The sequence below is a fragment of the Hemitrygon akajei genome, chromosome 10, assembly GCF_048418815.1.
Source record: "Hemitrygon akajei chromosome 10, sHemAka1.3, whole genome shotgun sequence".
Lineage (NCBI taxonomy): Eukaryota > Metazoa > Chordata > Chondrichthyes > Myliobatiformes > Dasyatidae > Hemitrygon > Hemitrygon akajei.
In genome coordinates this window covers 149571834-149591297 of record NC_133133.1, presented here as the reverse complement: position 1 = coordinate 149591297, position 19464 = coordinate 149571834, and the positions used below count along the sequence as shown (strand labels likewise).

At 39.7% G+C, this 19464-nt stretch overlaps 1 protein-coding gene across 1 annotated transcript in view; it reads right to left on the bottom strand.

The window, feature by feature from the left end:
* b4galnt3b (beta-1,4-N-acetyl-galactosaminyl transferase 3b) overlaps window positions 1-19464 on the bottom strand; it is a 168048-nt gene that overhangs the window by 32848 nt on the left and 115736 nt on the right. Inside the window, exons 8-12 of the mRNA XM_073059369.1 lie at window positions 18318-18384; window positions 15246-15389; window positions 10915-11024; window positions 2876-2976; window positions 2256-2350 (exon numbers count right to left, since the gene is read on the bottom strand). Of these exons, the coding sequence (XP_072915470.1) occupies window positions 2256-2350; window positions 2876-2976; window positions 10915-11024; window positions 15246-15389; window positions 18318-18384 (517 nt within the window). The remainder of the gene's footprint in view (window positions 1-2255; window positions 2351-2875; window positions 2977-10914; window positions 11025-15245; window positions 15390-18317; window positions 18385-19464) is intronic.

The window sequence follows — 19464 nt, the reverse complement described above, 5'->3', positions numbered from 1 at the left end:
CTGCAATTTCTTTCAAGAGAACAATGCAAAGACAAAAAGTATAGTTTTGTGTCCTTACCAAAAACTCTGGGCTCACCAGTGGCATGCAAAAGTTTGGGCACCCCTGGTCAAAATTTCTGTTACTGTGAATAGTTAAGTGAGTAGAAGATGAACTGAAAATCATAAAGTTAAAGATGAAACATTCTTTTCAACATTTTAAATCAAGATTGGTGTATTATTTTTGTTTTGTACAACTTTAGAGTGAAAAAAAGGAAAGGAGCACCATGCAAAAGTTTGGGCACCCCAAGGGATTTGAGCTCTCAAATAACTCTTACCAAGGTCTCAGACCTTAATTAGCTTGTTAGGGCTAATGGCTTGTTCACAGTCATCATTAGGAAAGGCCTGGTGATGCAAATTTCAAAGCTTTATAAATACCGACTCCTCAAATCTTGTCCCAACAATCAGCAGCCATCGGCTCCTCTAAGCAGCTGCCTAGCACTCTGAACATTAAAATAAATTATGCCCACAAAGCAGGAGAAGGCTATAAGAAGATAGCAAAGCATTTTCAGGTAGCCATTTCCTCAGTTCGTAATGTAATTAAGAAATGGCAGTTAACAGGAACAGTGGAGGTCAAGTTGAGGTCTGGAAGACCAAGAAAACTTTCTGAAAGAACTGCTTGTAGGATTGCTACAAAAGGCAAATCAAAACCCCTATTTGACTGCAAAAGACCTTCAGGAAGATTTAGCAGACTCTGGAGTGGTGGTGCACTTTTCTACTGTGCGGTGACACCTGCACAAATATGACCTTCATGGAAGAGTCATCAGAAGAAGACCTTTCCTGTGTCCTCACCACAAAATTCAGCATCAGAAGTTTGCAAAGGAACTTCTAAACAAGCCTGATGCATTTTGGAAACAAGTCCTGTAGACTGATGAAGTTAAAATAGAACTTTTTGGCTGCAATGAGCAAAGGTATGTTTGGAGGGAAAAGGGTGCAGAATTTCATGAAAAGAACACCTCTCCAACTGTTAAGCACGGGGGTGGATCGATCGTGCTTGTGTTGCAGCCGGTAGCACGGGGAACATTTCACTGGTAGAGAGAAGAATGAATTCAATTAAATACCAGCAAATCCTGGAAGCAAACATTACACCATCTGTAAAAAAAGATGAAAAGAGGATGGCTTCTGCAACAGGATAATGATCCTAAACACACCTCAAAATCCACAATGGACTACCTCAAGAGGCACAAGCTAAAGGTTTTGCCATGGCCCTCACAGTCCCCCGACCTAAACATCATTGAAAATCTGTGGATAGACCTCAAAAGAGCAGGGCATGCAAGACAGCCCAAGAATCTCACAGAACTAGAAGCCTTTTGCAAAGAAGAATGGGTGAAAATCCCCCAAACAAGAATTGAAAGACTCTTAGCTGGCTACAGAAAGTGCTTACAAGCTGTGATACTTGCCAAAGGGGGTGTTACTAAGTACTGACCATGCAGGGTGCCCAAACTTTTGATTCGGACCCTTTTCCATTTTTGTTATTTTTAAACTGTAAAAGATGAAAATAAAAAAGAAATCTTGCTTAAGATATTAAAGAAATGTGTCATTTTAACTTTATGGTTTTTGGAAATCAGGTCATCTTTTACTCGCTTAGCTATTCACAGTAACAGAAATTTTGACCAGAGGTGCCCAAACCTATGCATGCCACTGTAGACTTCTGGCCCTGGACCACCTCTATCAAATTGAATGACAGATTTTATTTCCTTACCAACACCAAATTCCATCCTTTCCCTGTCTTGCTAAATGCCACATCAATCTACAGTATATTACCTCCAAATTTGATTATTCTCATGGCTGCTTGGAAGGTTTGAAGCATACTTAATTCCAAGTTTTAAGTCACCCTCCCTGGATCTGCGTTAATTTTCGTCTGCATCACTGCTAGAAATCCCTATATAAAATTGTTTTTGATGTTGTATTCCAATTTAGTAATTGTTTCTCACAAGAATCCGGCTGCTACAGTAAAGAGTGCACATGATTTCTAACCAAGGTTTCAAAACCTAAAATACTTATGAAACAAACTCATGCAATCGCATAGTATTTTTTTGTTTTGCTATCCAATTTTAAAATATTATTTAAAAAGTATTTTACTGCTGCAATACTCTAATGTAATTTTTTTTCTTACTGATTCCCCCCGCCAAAAAAAAACACTACCCAGTGATAATGTTAAACAAAATTTCAATAACAATTTATTGTACAGAGTCATGAATCTAAGATGTATTGGTTACCATCACCGGCTCCCATCCAAAGAGAATTTCTGAGCTTTTCCATATTTGGTTTTTGTGGTGGCATATCCATTTTCATGTATCTGTAGAATCCAAATCTGTGGGATAGATACAACATGGTTTAAGTAAGGTTAGTGGCATTTTAGTAAGTTCTTTATAATTGCAAATATGTAAGAAATTGGGCATATTTTCCAAATATTAAATTACTAAATAATTACTAAAACTACTAATGTAGTTTGGTATTTCATTCATAACTCCAATTATTTCTGATGGAATTTCCTCATTTATTTTGCACTTTTGTCTGTATGTGTGTGATCATTCCTGTCATCTGATTCAAATTTCAAAGATCAAATTCCAATAGGATTTGCAGGTAATTTCAGAGGAGGACTTGGAATATATTTCTCCCAACACCTTAACGTAAAATGCTAAAGGAATCATACATTAATTCTGAACTCTGAATCCAACTTCTGGTCAGGAAAAAAAAACAAGTATTCAGAATATGCAGATGATAGCCAAATTCCTAAATTAATTTTCATCAAAATAATTCTCATTTTTATTTTCATTACATTTAATTTTTAATTTCTGGCATTACCTTCCTAACATTTCATGTTTCATGGTCTCACCTTTCCAAGTAATAGATATTTTCAAAATAAAAGCATTTGTTTTCTGATTCCATGTGTGTTAGCCTCGTGTAATCATTGGGGTAGACATAAGTCAGATGAACCTACAATTTAAAAATTTGAAAATATTATAACATATAATGTCTTGCAGATAAACAAAGCAGGGTGACCCAATTTGACTTTATCAACGTTCCATGTGAATTCTCTCCCAACCTGCTTGAGCAAACCCTATTCCCCTTCTACAAATATTTGTCTAGCATTCCCTTAAATATATCTACATATATTCCATGATATGAAATTATGCAGTCTTACTATTTTCTATGTTATGAAACTGATCCCAAATTCTCTGAAGTAATTATTGACAATTATTGTTTTCAACATCAAACTGTACTAATGAATCATTCCACTTAATACCAATCTCTAAAACAGGAAATATACAGCAATGATTCCTGCTTAAGGCAATACAAGCTACATTCATAATTACATGACCAATTAAAAGGGAAATTAAAGGTAAGTGCAATTTTAAAAACAAACTGGCAATCTGATGGAAAGGATCACCCAAAATCAAAAATCAAGGGATTTCTACAAGGCAGGTAAATTCAATCTACAAGAATAATAACCATATTAAGTTCTCTCTTTTGTGTCATTGTTCTTTCAACGTGTGTGGTCATTTTACTACTGAAGGCGATAGCTACTCCTATAACAATCTTTTGTTTCCAGACATCAGAAAATCTGCAGATGCTGGAAATCCAAAGCAACACACACGAACTGCTGGAGTTCTCTCCTAAAATGTGAAGTAAGGACTGCCGGACAGTATATACCATGATGATCAAGGTCTCCCAGCAGGAGGGAGGGAAAAAATGGATGAGTCTTTACAGGATTTCTCATAACACTACAAGTATATAAACCCTCACCATCTTGACTTATATACACCTGTATGTGTAAACCAGCTCCATAAATATTATTAAGTGCAACCAGTCTTGGGAAAAGAATATTTACATGTAACCTCACCAGAGTAATTGGATGCCAATATCTCTTAAGAGCACATGCTGCCAGTGCTAACAAAGGAAGCTACTTAAGACATTTGCTTTGAAAATTGACAAGCGATCACTTCTATTGATACTTGTGCAATGATACTCTATTAACCAATGTTACATCCCCTGATACTTCACACTGAAACCAGTCACTGAATGTCAGAAATCCTGATCTTGTATCTTTGTAGCTCTGCAGGGGAAGAACATAAATAAATATACATATCCGTACTGTGGGGGTATAGTTACTATAATGAATACCTTCATGTATTTTATGACATGGATAGAATTGATTTATGGATGCCTGTAAAACTAGAACCTTTTTTGTAACCCAGGGATTCTCCACAACCTAAAATGAGTAGCAAGCCGCAGAAAAATTGGAGAAAGAAAGGTTGAAAAGAAGGACAAAATAAGGTACTTTGGAGTGAGATGACCAAAGAGTGTGCCGAATGGAATGATGGAATGGAATTTATGTTGGGTCCTGATGAAAATAGCATCAATTCTTCTCAAGGCGAACTGAAGGAAATCTGATCTCATCTGGGAATGATGATGTAATTACTTGCTGAAACAGGCACAGAATAACAAAGTCCTGGACAGATCAATTATGGATCAAATAACGTTCTTTAGTTTTGTTTCAGAATTATGTTAGAAGAGGTAGATGCAGGAAATCTGAAATTAAACTAAACACTCAGCAGATCAGGCAGCAAATGTACAAAGAGAAACAAGTCAACAAGTTGGGTTGGAATCTTCAGGTCATTTTTCTTTTCACAGATGCTGCCCGACACATTGAGAGCTTATGGCATTTTCCGTTTAATTAAATGCAGAATACTATACAAGCCTACGTCCATACTAGCCTGAAAACGCCCGATCTCGTCAGAATACTACACAAAGTGGGTACGAGGTGGGAGTGAGCAACAAGTTGCAGCTTCAGTTGACTGTAATGAAGAAGAAAACAAAAATCCACAAGTTTGACCATGACAAATGTGAGGTGCAAAGGCTTGCACCAACACTCCAATTTAATCTCTCAAATCCAGATTCTGAATGTGGGTTTGGCGGATTTATGGTTTGAAATAACATTTTAGATTTATCGCAGCAATAGTACTGTTGTTACATGGCTTCAATGGCTTGGGTTTGTTGTGATTTTAGATGCTGTCTACCTGGGGTTTGCATGAATTCCATGTGACTAGGTGGGATTCCTCCACCAGCCCAAGCTGTGATTTTTATTTAATTGACACTGCAATTGACAGGCAAGTGGGAGAAAACAAATTACAGAGATACAAGTGGGGTGATGGGGCTGATGGAAATGTTCTGAGAGCCAGCATAGATATGATGGGCGGACTGGTTCCTTTCTATATCGCAAGAATACATAAATGACTACAATATACATGGCCGCTGCCTTTTGGGACACCAGGCAGAAGCACAGTCAAGGATTGAGAAATGAGATTTCCTGAGGGAGGCTGAATGGCAGGTTAACGAGGAAGTAAGGCAAGAGTCAATTGCACAATAACACTGGGAGATGAGTTGTTTTGGGGAAGGTCGACAATCAGAAAAAGCATGCAAGCTTGGGAGAAGAGGTGCCGTCACTACCGGGAAGTGTCTGAAGCATAGAGATCCCACACACTGCCTCTTATTAGATCCTTGGGTTGACCCATCGACTTAAAATGAATTGCATAATGCACCAAAAAAATGTGCATTAAGTGCTTCATTTTCCAAGCATATCAAATGATAGCCATTGCCTTTAAACATCACGCCTTTCAGGAGGGAAATTTTTTTTTAAATCGCAAGAAACAGTGCAATCATCTAAACCAACGAGCGATTTATTATAAACCCACACACTAAAAATATTAAGACTTGGAACAAAAGCATTTCCATGAGAGAATCTTGTTATATTGTGAGAATAAGGGTATGTTTACAATGACATTTTAAAAAAAAATTTGCAGGTCCTGATAATATTCTTCATCTACTTCACCCTTACACTAGGGAATCATTTCATTTCTGCATCACATAAGGAAAAGCATCGAGCTACAAGTCATTTTCTCTGAAGATGCTCCAACAATTTTCTTTCTCTAAAGATGGCAGAGGAAGCAGTAATTACATAATTTTAACATAACTTTGATATTTATGCTTTTCACTGATAAAATAGAGTCAGAAAAGCAGCTGGCATCATGGATCCCATTTCAAAGAAAACAAGGCACTTCACCAGTAATGTCAGCTACTTCCCCAAATTTAGAAATTGTCCATGTTATGTCAGGGTTAGGAGCAGATGGGTAGGCCGACAATGGAATTTCAATTCAGATTCCATTTCAGCAAAGTTTGCTAGAATTTAGACACTCTGAACAGTAGCTTGTGATGACACATTTTTCTATGAAATTCTCTTGTTGGTTTTGTTTGTAGCTGAAATACAAACTATTTATCTTCAGCAAGATGCCCTTTCTCAAAAAGAGATACAACATCTTTGGAAAAAGATTTGCCTGCCTTTACAGGCCCTGAAGAGGTGCCTTTCAAATGCTAGAGAATAATATTTAGTAATTATCTGCTCTTTTAGATGACCATACTTCATCTCTGCCAAGATTCTTGACTACTTGATATATGTGGGATGAGTCTTTTAAAAGATGTCAAGAGGATTTTCCTCTTCTTGGCACAGATACAGTCTGGATTAACCGAGTTCATAACACTAGTTGTTGCAGCTCGAGGCTACATAACCACATCACTCAGAAAAATGTTTGACCAGAGGAGTTATGCATTCCATGTCCAAACTGGTCTGGTCAACAGCCTGCCATGACAGCTACTTGGAGTTCAATGTTATTACAAAATTTACACAGCAGGTAGCACATGAGTACAGGTGGCCCTCGTTTTACGAACATTCACTTTACGACAGCTCGCCGTTACGAAAAAACCTACATTAGTACCTGTTTTCGCTAACCAAAGAGGATTTTCGCTTTTACAAAAAAAAGACGCCCGCTTGATATGTGTGTTTACCCCGAGAAAGACTACCATGACCATGAAGCCTTGTGTGGGCAGTTGTGTGCGCATGCGTGTACGTGCCGATTTTTCCCTCCAAATCGATTTTGGTTCGTGTCTTCCCCATTCTGATAAGTGAAACTACACCGTATATACAATATTTCTACTTTATATAGGCTGTATATTTTCATATCATTCCTGATTTTACTATATGGTCGTGTTATTTTAGGTTTTAGGTGTTATTTGGTATGATTTGGTAGGTTATTTTGTGGGTCTGGGAACGCTCAAAAAATTTTCCCATATTGATTAATGGTAGTTGCTTCTTCGCTTTATGAATTTCGGCTTACAAACGGTTTCATAGGAACGCCCTACCTTCAGATAGCGAGGGAAACCTGTACTCCAAATCTTTACCTTAACTCACCATGCACAAACTCGTCTGCCTTACTTTCCTTTCTCCACTGGGATTCCGATTTATTCTCAAGTAATTGATTAAAAAAATAAGGGGGTGGTCTTTTAGGACTGCTATCCTACTCTTTTCAGCTTGTGAAGATGGACAAAAAAATTCCACCAAGTACCAAGTAGAGGAAGAACTCCCAAGAGAGAAGGCTGGTAACTTAGTGTAGTGGTGAGGAAGGGCTGTGTTACTAGAGGTGAGATGATGAGCTAAAATGGCAACGGCTCTTTGAGAGATGCTTATAAAAAATCCCAAGCTAATATTTCAGCTTGGACCTGGTGTCCTGGTGAATGCATACACTTCAAAAGGCACTTTGGAACAAATTTTATATAAATGCATCCTGACTAAATCCCTGTGCCTACGTTGCCAAACAATAAAAAATTATGGCTAATCTTCTACCTCCGTATCATTCTCTTGTTCTCTCCTTTGATTTCTCTGTTATTCAGACCATCAGATTTGAAGACAAAGACCATCTGAAGCTCCACAGCTGGCCTGCAACCTGCCCAATCCCAGAGGTTCCAACTTCACAACCTTGACCAAAGAGGAATATTTGAATGGCCCAATGTGGAGTTCCTCTAGCTCTGTGAAAGTGGTGTACAGTGCGCAGTGCACAATTCATTGAAATCAGATGGGCAAGTCGACAGGATGGTGAAGAAGGCATTTCGCATGTTGGCCTTTATCAGTCATGGCATTAAGTTTAGGAGTAGGGACATTACGTTGCAGTTACACAAATTGTCAATGAGGCTTCACTTGGGAGTATTGAGTTCAGTTTTTGCCCTGTTAAAGGAAAGGCATTATAATGCCTTGTTCATCCCAGTTTGGCAAAAGAATAAACCAGGGAAGGTAGTGCACACATGGCTGACAAGGGAAATTAGGGATAGTATCAAGTTCAAAGAAGAAACATACAAATTAGCCAGAAAAAGCGGCACACCTGAGGACCGGGAGAAATTCAGAGTCCAGCAGGGGAGGACAAATGGCTTAATTAGGAAAGGGAAAAAAGATTATGAGAGAAAGCTGGCAGAGAACATAAAAACTGACTGTAAAAGCTTTTATAGATATGTGAAAAGAAAAAGATTGGTGAAGACAAATGTAGGTCCCTTACAGTCAGAAACAGGTGAATTGATCATGGGGAACAAGGACATGGCAGACCAACTGAATAACTACTTTGGTTCTGTCCTCACTAAGGAGGACATAAATAATCTTCCGGAAATAGTAGGGGACCGAGGGTCTAGTCAGATGGAGGAACTGAGGGAAATACATGTTAGTAGGGAAGTGGTGTTAGGTAAATTGAAGGGATTAAAGGCAGATAAATCCCCAGGGCCAGATGGTCTGCATCCCAGAGTGCTTAAGGAAGTAGCCCAAAAAAATAGTGGATGCATTAGTAATAATTTTTCAAAACTCTTTAGATTCTGGATTAGTTCATGAGGATTGGAGGGTGCTACTGTAACCCCACTTTTTAAAAAAGGAGGGAGAGAGAAACCAGGAAATTATAGACCGGTTAGCCTGACATCGGTGGTGGGGAAAATGCTAGAGTCGGTTATCAAAGATGTGATAACAGCACATTTGGAAAGCGGTGAAATCATTGGACAAAGTCAGCATGGATTTGTAAAAGGAAAATCATGTCTGACGAATCTTATAGAATTTTTTGAGAATGTAACTAGTAGAGTGGATAGGGGAGAACCAGTGGATGTGGTATATTTGGATTTTCAAAAGGCTTTTGACAAGGTCCCACACAGGAGATTAGTGTGCAAGCTTAAAGCACATGGTATTGGGGTATGGTATTGATGTGGATAGAGAATTGGTTGGCAGACAGGAAACAATGAGTGGGAATAAACGGGACCTTTTCAGAATGGCAGGCAGTGACTAGTGGGGTACTGCAAGGCTCAGTGCTGGGACCCCAGTTGTTTACAATATATATTAATGATTTAGATGAGGGAATTAAATGCAGCATCTCCAAGTTTGCGGATGACACGAAGCTGGGTGGCGGTGTTAGCTGTGAGGAGGATGCTAAGAGGATGCAGGGTGACTTGGATAGGTTAGGTGAGTGGGCAAACATTCTTGGGGCTACATTCCCACCATGTTCTCTGGAGCTATCTACTCTGATGGCCTTTCATGTGTGCATCAAGGCGGCTTCTAATAGACACACAACTGTTATCTAACATTCCAACTTTCTACCAAGACTTTTAGTGTTTGCACCTTAAATTCACGGAAGCCTCTTTCTGTGGTATGATGCCTTTCTTCATGGTTTCCTAGCTCAGCTTTGCTACAGGATACTTGCTGGAAGCAGCTTTAGTCACAATTCTTCTCTTCTTTAAGAAGTTTGCTTGTTTTGACTGTTGCTGTTGAGTTTCTCATGACATTTTCAGCCAAACTACAGATTGGTTGTCGGTGGACATTACAAATAATGGCAACAAATAACAAGTAGACAACTGGCAACACATAGGCATTCCATTCAAATCATCATAGCTTCTTAACAGTCTCGCTCAAAACCATACATTACACAATGGATTAGTAAATGGTAACTATACCACATTGGCGAACTCCTGTAACTGACACACATTCCTGACATAAAAATAGACCATAAGCTATAGGAGCAGAATTAGGCCATCTGGCCCATCCAGTCTACACTGCCATTTCATCCTGCCTGATCCAATTTTCCTCTCAGCCCCAATCTTCATCAAAATACATGATCAAATCTTCATAACCACCCTCAAAACATTAAGTGCAACATGTGATTAACTTCACTACCGGGTTTGTAGGTAGTTCCCAACAAACTTCAGGAGGAAAATTAGAGATGGACCATAAATGGCGACTTTACCACTGAATCCCATAGACTAAAATGTCAAAAAAAAGGCATCAAATAATCATGTGTAAAGATCCACAGACTTGAGAAGAGCAGAACCTTCTCCGTTCAGAAGATGGTGAATTTTTGGAACTTTCTACCCTGGAGGGCAGTAGAAGTTCAATTGGAATTCATTCAAACAGACAGAGATTTCAAACATTATGAGAACCAAGGGATATGGAGATGGTGCAAGAAAACAATGCTGCTGGAGCAGATCTGCCATGACGTCAGTGAAAGGTGGAGCAGGTATAAAGGGCCACACAGCCTCTATCTAATCCTCGTTAGTGCCTTTGTTCTTATGTTTGAGGGTTATGCAGATATTAGTACAAATAAATGACTGAAATAAGATTGACCTCAGGATGCCTGCTCCCCTTTATGTGAGAATAGAGAGTCTAAAAAGAATCATTTTTGAAACTTAAATCGCAGTGCCCTTTGATTTCAATTGGCAAGCTGTTCTGTGTTGAAATTAGGTCAAGAATAATCGGATATGGAACCAGATAATAAATCTAATCTGAATATACTGTTTTGTCTTCAGTGATCTCCACACATCCATTAGGGTCCTTTTTGGTAATAGCATGATTAGCAAAATTAGTTTAGCATTGAACTGCATTATAAACAGCACAACAGTTAATGACAAATTAAATTTGAATTAATATAATGTGAAGCTGATCACACACCATAGAAATACATAAATCAAATTGTTAGCATCAGTGGCATAATAACCCTGCCCACGTAAACAGAAAAAGATGCTTACAAACTGTAATCCTTGGTAACGGTGCAGAGGGAACCCTTTAATTACATAGCTGGGTTTGTAGGCACAATCAGGCAGCAATCGTTGCACGTGGGATTCAGCAATTAGAGGTACTGAGAAAAGGAATTAATAAAAACTGGTGAGACAGGTTGCTATAAAACACGGTTGTGTTATTCCCAGCTGAAATAAGAATTATGATCTTACTCATGTGCAAATCTTGACAAAATCTTAGCTGAATGCAACTAAAAGCTCACTTCTTCTTTTAACAATAAAAATCCACAAACTGCATTGAATCACATAAAAACTTTTGCCAGGATTAAAAACTTAAACTATTTAGAAACAGGTTAATGGCATACAGTTTTACTACACTTTAAACTCCTCGCCACTGGACTTCATTTATATGTGTATAACACATATGGAATAAATTAAGAAACTGGATGATTCATTAGCAGTAATTTGGTAATGGCATCTCACTCAAACACAATTATCATTTTAAAAAAAGAGCAACTTTTAACAAAGTGATTTTTTTTTTTGGTGGAACTATGAAAACCAGTCAAGGACTTGTTGTTCCTGTGTATCATGCAGTTTTCTGTTTCTGCACTTTGCTGTTTCTTTAGCATTTTAGTCTGTTTTGTTACGAGGCCGAGTTGCTAGCTTGACACTCAACTCAGCATGGATGGGTGGTGTACAAGGAGTCAGTCGGATTGGAACCTAGGACCACTCGCCTCGAAGCCTGGTGTAGATGCCACTACAACACCGGCCAGCTACAGTTAAGCACTTAAACAGGCACTTCAGTAGGTAAGGCATAAAAGAATACAGACAAAATCTGACCAATAGGATTTGTGTAGATGGGCAAAAATCTCAGCATGGACCTGGTGGAAAGGGCTACATAACTTTGAAAAGGTGGTTTGCCTTAACCAGTTTAAGTTATAAATAATGATTATAGAAAACATGCTACATCTATTAATTGGTATGTCTATAAAACACCATCTTAAATACTGTCAGGAAAATGAGAAACCAGTAAGGCAAGTTAATTTGAATTTAACATGTACAGGTAATAATTTAGACATACGTCTACACCAAGGAGCAATTTAGGGAGCATAAATACCAACAATTTGACCAAAGCAGATTCTTTCATGTATTTATGTAGAGGCTTGTCTTTGCTCATTCAAAATGCCTGATGTATATCTGAAGCTGCTGATGACTCGGTTAGACTATAAAAGACTGGAATGAATAGGTGTTTTCACCAGAGCCTGGTATGCTTGTATTTAGCAAGATGAATGACATGAAGCAAAACATTGGTGGTGATGCCACCTTCAGGTTTGGTAGATAAGTCATTAGAAAGTGGAGAAATGAATCTTTTCCACTCCACATCACAGTTTAATGATACTTGCTGGAAATCACAGCTGCGAGCACGTAACAAAGACAAGTGTGATGTAGCTTATTAACAAACAATCTTCTCGACTTAATGACCAGACTCCGGGAGGAATAACATGATCAAGATAACTTGGGACAGCAAATGTCCATGGAAATGCATTCTTTGGAAATAGATGTAGAAAAATAAAAGTAAGAACTATTCCATCTAAGCTTTGGAGAGACAAAAAAAAAATCATTAGTGAAGATGTCACCATCCAGGTGCAAATGTGCAACTGATTCAGAATTGCACTAATTGAGTTATTTTTGTTCTGAGATAGTTTTGAGTTAGGTTGAAATTGGATCTTGTAGAAGGTTAGAAAATTGGGGAAGGGCAAATTATGACGGGATAAGATATGAGCTAACCAGCATTAACTGGGAGCAACTATTCTCGTACAAATAGATGTCTGACATGTGGAAGCCGTTTACGGATCAGCTGATCAGAGTTCAGGAACAGCATGTTCTGCTAAAGAATAAGGAATTTGGTAAGGCAAAAAAAAAACCTTGAATAACCTGAAAGGTCCTAAATTCATTCAAGAAAAAGGTTTAGGAAGCTAAAAACATTCTGCACCCTTGGGAATATAAAGATAGCATGAAGTGCTTAAGCAAGCAATTAGGAAGGTCAACAGGGGTCATAAAATGCCCTTGGCAAGCAGGATCAAGGAGATTCCCAAGGTAGTTTATATTTCTATTAAGAAACAGAGGAGGGTAGGTCTAATCAAGAATAAAGGAGGGAAACTGGGCTTGTAGCCCGAGCAATTGTACTATTATTTACCAAGGACAATGACTTAGAGGGCAGTCAAAGCAGAATGGGATATACTATCGTGCTGGGACATTCTGAGATTGAGGAGGAGGCAGTTCTGAAAAGCATCAGGGCCTGGTGGCATACAGTATATCCCAGAATATTTAAAGTGGCAAGTGAAGGGATTGCTGGGGCTTTGCCAAGAATCTTTGTGTCTTCACTAGCAACAGGTGAGGTCTCAAAGGAACAGAAAGTAGCAAACGTTGTGCCTTTATTCAAGAAAGGAAACAGGGATAATCTAGGTAATTATAGGCCAGTCAGTGGTAGGGAGACTACTAGACTGCATAGTAAGGGACTGAATTTATAAGCATTTAGAAAGGCACGGCCTGCTTAGGAACAGTCAGCATGCTTTGTGCAGGGCAGGTCATGCCTGACAAACTTGGCTGCAATTTTTGACAAAGGAGAGAGGAGCTTGATGAGGTGGATGTTATTGACATGGACTTTAGTAATGGCCCTCATGCTAGGTTGATTCAGAATATAAAGGTGCATGGGACCAAGGTGAATTGTAAGCTCTGGATTCAGAACTTGTTTGCCCACAGAAGCCAGAGAGTGGGGTGGTGTGCCGTTCTTCTGGCTGAAGTTTGGTGAACCATAACGTTCTGCAGGAATTGGTGAAGGGACTCTGTCGCTTGTGATATATTTCATTGATTCGGGTGAAAATGTAGATGCGTGGTTTCGCAGGTTTGCAGACGGTGGGGTTGTGGACCAAAGAATACAATGGGATATGCATCAGTTACAGACATGGGTAGAGAAGTGGCAGATGGAGTTTACAGCCCCCGAGCGTGTGAGGTGTTGCACTTTGGAGGCAAAGTGAAAAGGGAAAGGAGCCCTTATTACGATTCAGGTTCACAGGGATGTACCACAGTTCAATGAAAGTGAATGTGGTAAAGGCGGCGTATGGGGTGCCTTCCTCACCAGTAGGGATGTTGAGTAGAAGAGCGAGGAAGTCATGCTGCTACAATAGAAAACTATCCAGACCGCACCTGGGAGTATTGTGTGCAGTAGCCACTCCACTACAGGAAGGAAGTAGAGACTTTGAAGAGGGTACAGAAGAATTTTACTAGGACGCGGCTTGGATTAGAAGGTACGAGCTGTAACAACAGGTTGGACAAACTTGGGTTGTTCTCCCCAGGAGTGTCAGAGGCTGATGGGAGACCTGTTAGAGGACTTTAACATTTTGAGAAGTATAGATAGTGTTGAAATGTCAATACCAGAGGGCGTGCTTTAAGGTTTTGTGGGGGTGAGGGAGGGTGGGAAGTTTAAAAGTCACGTAAAGGGCAAGTTTTATTTTTATGTTCTTCTTACGCTGAGTGGCAAATGCCTGGAATAAGTTACCAAGGTATTAGTGGAAGTGGGCAGTTTGGCGGAGTTTAAGATGCTTATAGATAGGCACATGGATATGAAGGGAATGGAGGGATATGCAGTACTAATGTGTACAACAGGAGGAGGCGATTTTGTATAAATTGGCATCAAGACTGACACAAAATCAAGGACTGAATTGCCTCTTCAGTGCTGTAATTCAATGTTCTGTCCTATTTCAACATGAAAAATGGCACATCTCCATTTCTGTGGCAACTACAAAGGCTTGTTAAACACTTTCATAATGGCAGTACATTTTAGTGCTGTAGCCTATGAAAGCCTTTACTGATCACAGTTATTCAAAGTGCAAGGTGCCTGACTGAAGAAAGATCTAGTCAGATCTGATCTGACACAACTAAAGCCTTAGTAAAAACTGACACATTATGGTTAACTGATGGGAAGTGACCATAAACAAATTTCAAGATATATTGCTACAGATAAAATCACTATGCCTTTATAAGAAATATCATCATTTTGATTGGCACTAATGTACTGACTCCAGTTAGAATAAAACAACTGAAATAATAACAAACCCTTACTTTTGTACAAAATAATGAAGCCCCTTGATGGCCTGGGTGATCACAAAGATTATAAATGGTTAAGCCTCCTTTATAACACATGCCTCAACGTAGCCACAATTTTGAAAGTCTACTAATGAAAATCATTTTGATGGTTCTAACCGGACACAATTGTTTTCACTGGAGCAGCAAATACATTGTTTATTAATACACACACTGGAATATTTGTCGAGAAACCTTACAATGAAAAAAACCGTCACGAGGGTCGTGCTTCAGCATTTCTGCCGGATGCTCATCTTGTGAATGTAAGTAACGGTAGGTCCTTTTAGAACTTGCCGCAGACTGTGGAATGTGCCGTACCTCATTTAGTTTTATTAATGACTCATCTGAAACGGAAAGAGAGAAATTTATTTTTTTTAAATGTGCAGAAAAACTCCTATTTAAATAGTTTTGTTGTCTCCATATTAGAAATGGATGAGATACGGTAAACAGATATTTTTTTTTAAAAAATCTAGTGCTTTATAACCAATGTTTTGATGACGAACTCTACCATCTTCAGGCATCACCCCTGAAGAAGATAACAGAGTTTATCATCGAAACATGGGTTATAATCAATATCTGTACCCAGCTGGAAGCTCAACAAGAGTTTATTAAATTCCTTTTTAACAGAAATGGACTAAGTAGCATACTGAAGCAGTAACCTAAGGTTGCAAATATTTGTTGAAATTAATATTTCTGTATACTGTGAAGGCAAGAGAGAGACAGTAAATGACCTGAAAGGACATTAAAATAAGGAAATGCAAACCCCTGAACTCTAAAAGCAAATCAGAAAGCTACAATGCAATCATATATTTTAATTCATATTTTAAACAGTTACATTTGGTCTGGCAGCAAATGGACCCTCATGGCAGAAGGCCACAATTCCAGAGCGAAGAAAGATGGTTGTCGAGGAAGAGCGACGATCAAGAAGAGTCAGACAGAAGTGCAAAAGCTTTTTCCCTGGCTAATGGATGCAGTGGGAAAGCATTGAGAGGAGGAAAATCAGCTGGAAGGACATATGGGAGATGGAAGCAAACAGACTTGGCTTTCTTATCAGAGTTACATATGTGCTTCCCTCACCAAAAAAAAACCTCCACCAGTGGTTCAGTGAGAAGCCAGCTCGTTCCCTGTGCCCGATTCTAAACCCTCAAGCATGTCCTGGCAAGCTACAAAACCATCCTCACACAAGGCAGATACACGTGATGTCACAACCAGGTCTTGAAGAGTCTGACAGCAGCAATTGAGACCAAGAGGATAGCAGCCAACTCCTTGCCCCCTAGAACGACTAACGCTCTGACACCAGCAGCATTTGTCCAGGAGGAAGGGAAAAGACCAGTTAGTCTCCGTCCTAAGCAAGAAACAGGACAGATGAACATGGCTCATGACCGAAAAATGCTGGTGGATGTCAATAAGCAGCTGGTCTTTCCACTGGAAATTGCTACCACCAATCCTTAGGCCAGACTTGGTTCTCTGCTCTGGTTCACTGCAGATAACCTACATCGTGGAACTCTCAGTCCTGTGGGAGGATTCAGTGGCTGAAGCACATAAATGTAAGAGGCTGCGTTACGCAGATTAGCAGCTGAAGCTCAGCGATGGGGCTGGAAAGCCGAAGTTTGTCCTATGGAAGTGGGAAGTGGAATTTATAGCCACATCCACCATCAGGTTACTGAAGGAGCTCGGGATCCACGGTCAGACTGTTCTGCAAACCATCAGCACCACATCAGAGGCAGCAGAAAGGAGCAGTCAATGGCTTTGGCTCAAGCTAAAAGACTCCAAAGATAGCATCCAAAAGAGTGGGAGGACACAACAGGGGGTGACTCTGGGATGCCAGAAGCCCTCCGGAGAGGCTAATCAATGAAATATTAAGGAAGGAGGGTGCCCACTTGAAAATCTTTGCCTATCAAGCCTGCACCACTCCCAACATCAAGGCAGTCTCGAGCAAGTGCTCGCGAACCATTGGCACAAGGGATATTAACATCTTATCCTGTCTTTTTTGATTTTGCATCAAACTAAAAAACTATCGCATGGTAGAAATTCATCTTTGTTTTTGGGCAATTTCAATGGAGCTGTATTTCAGGAATCAAAGTCAGCATCACTTACTGACGTATGTTGTGAAATCTGTTGTTTTGTTTAAGCAGTACATTGCAATACATAATAATAAAAATTATAAATTACAGTAAGAAATATATATTAGAAAAACTAAATTAAATAAGTAGAGCAAAAGAGAGAGCAAAGAAAACAATACCAAGGCGGTGTACACAGGCTCATTGTGCATTCAGTAATCTGACCGTGGAGCGGAGGAAGCTGTTCCTGAAATGTTGAGTACAGTATGTGTTTTCAAGTTCCCGTACTTCCTCCTTGATAGTGGCAATGAGAAATGTTTAAAAGTTCAAAGTAAAATTTATTATCAGACCACATACATGTCATTACATACAACCCTGAGATCCTTTTTCCTGGAGGCATACTCAGCAAATCTATATAGTAACTGTAAACAGGATCAATGAAAGAGCAGGAGCATAGATGATGACAGGCTGTTGAAATGTTAATAAGTAATAGCAATAAATGTTATAAGAACAGGAAATAACAAAACAAAGAATCCTTAAAGTGAGATCATTCGTTGTGGAAACAACTCAATAGATGAGTGTAGCTATTCTTTTTTGTTCAGGAGCCTGATGGTTGAGGTGCAGTAACAATTCTTGCACCTGGTGGTGCGAGTCCTGAGGCACCTGTACCTTCTACCTGATGGCAGCAGCGAGAAAAGAGCCTGGCCTGGGTGGTGAGGATCTTTGATAATGGATGCCTCTTTTCTGTGGCAACATGTCGTGTGGATGGTTTTTGATGACATGCTGAATCTCCGCTTCCTTCTAAGGAAGTAGAGGCACTGTCGTGCTTTCTTTGCAATTATATTTATGTGATGGGTCCAGGACAGGTCATCTTAAGATAGTGACACCCAGGAATTTAAATTTACTGACCACCTCCGATGAGGACTGGCTCATGGACCTCTGGTTTCTCTCTGCTGAAGTCTATAGTTAGCTCCTTGGTCTAAGAAGGAGGCACGGCCTGGGTGAAGGGGGTTCCTTAATGATGGGTGTTGTCTTTTTGAGGCTCTTTAATGCTTTGTTGAGGTGTGCAAAAACAATTACAAATTGTTTCCATACCCACAATACACATTCTGGTTACTATCATTTATGCATCGTTTGCCATTACTCTCATCATTCCTAACACAGGTTACTAGTACTAAAATACAACAAACATAAGTAAAGTGCATTACTTACTGATATAAAGTGAAATATACTGAGAATCAATAATGTTGAATTTAAGGCCAGTATTGTGGAGTCGCCACTGAAAGGAGAGAGAAAAGAACCTTATTATAACATCAGTAACGTGCAAATTTTATTTCTCTGTCAATTTCCATGGGTGTGTCTTTGCTGTGAACTCAAAGACGCATTAAAGCAGGGGCTGCCAACTTGGGGTCCACGGACCCCTTGTTTCATGGTAATGGTCCATAGCATAAAAATGGTTAGGAACCCCTGCATTAGAGGAACTCGGTAGGTCGTGCTGTAGGACCACAATTTCTTTTGTCCCACAGATGCTGCACGATCCACCAACTTACTCCAGCACATTGTTTGTTGCTCCACGTTCCAGCATCTGCAGTCTCTCTCGTCTTTGAGAAACATTAACCTTGTTCTGAATACATGGGGAATCGATATTCAAGTGAGCCTTGTGCGTGAATGGCTGCTGCACTGATACTTAGATGATCTTTCACCGTTTGAGATCGACCCGAAATCAGAACATAGTGATTACTGTTTACGATGGTTTTCCTCAGACAGAATGATAGGCTCCCGCTTCAGAGTCTGTCTAGGCAGAACAAGCGCAAGTCCCAAGATGCTCCACAAAGTCAGACAAATGTTCTGAATCAAGACATCACGTCCCAACTCTCCTTGCAGATTTTCTCTACGATTCAAGCAAATACGGAAGACAATGAGGTGACAAGCTATTGAATTCCCTGCCGCACCCTGTCATCATCACAGAAAACACTCTCTGTCTACAATACCCACAGAACGGCCAATCAGTCCCATCTTAACTTGCCTGCCATAGCACAGAAAGAGCCTGCAAAATGATGGATATCAACTGAAAATACAGCAATATAACCCAAACATTTGGCATTTGTTGAATCTGCTCCCTTTGCAAGACTTCCTATCATTCCTCAGCTTGATTTCGGGGATGGTGTATTTGTCACAAACAAAAGAAAATCTGCAGATGCTGGAAATCGAAATGCTGGAGGAACTCAGCAGCCCACGCAGCATCTATAGAAAAGAGCAAACCGTCAACTTTTAGGGCCGAGACCCTTCATCAGGACTGGAGAAAAAGAGATGAGATGTCTGAGTAAGACTGTGGTTGGGGGGTGGGGGGGGAGAAGTA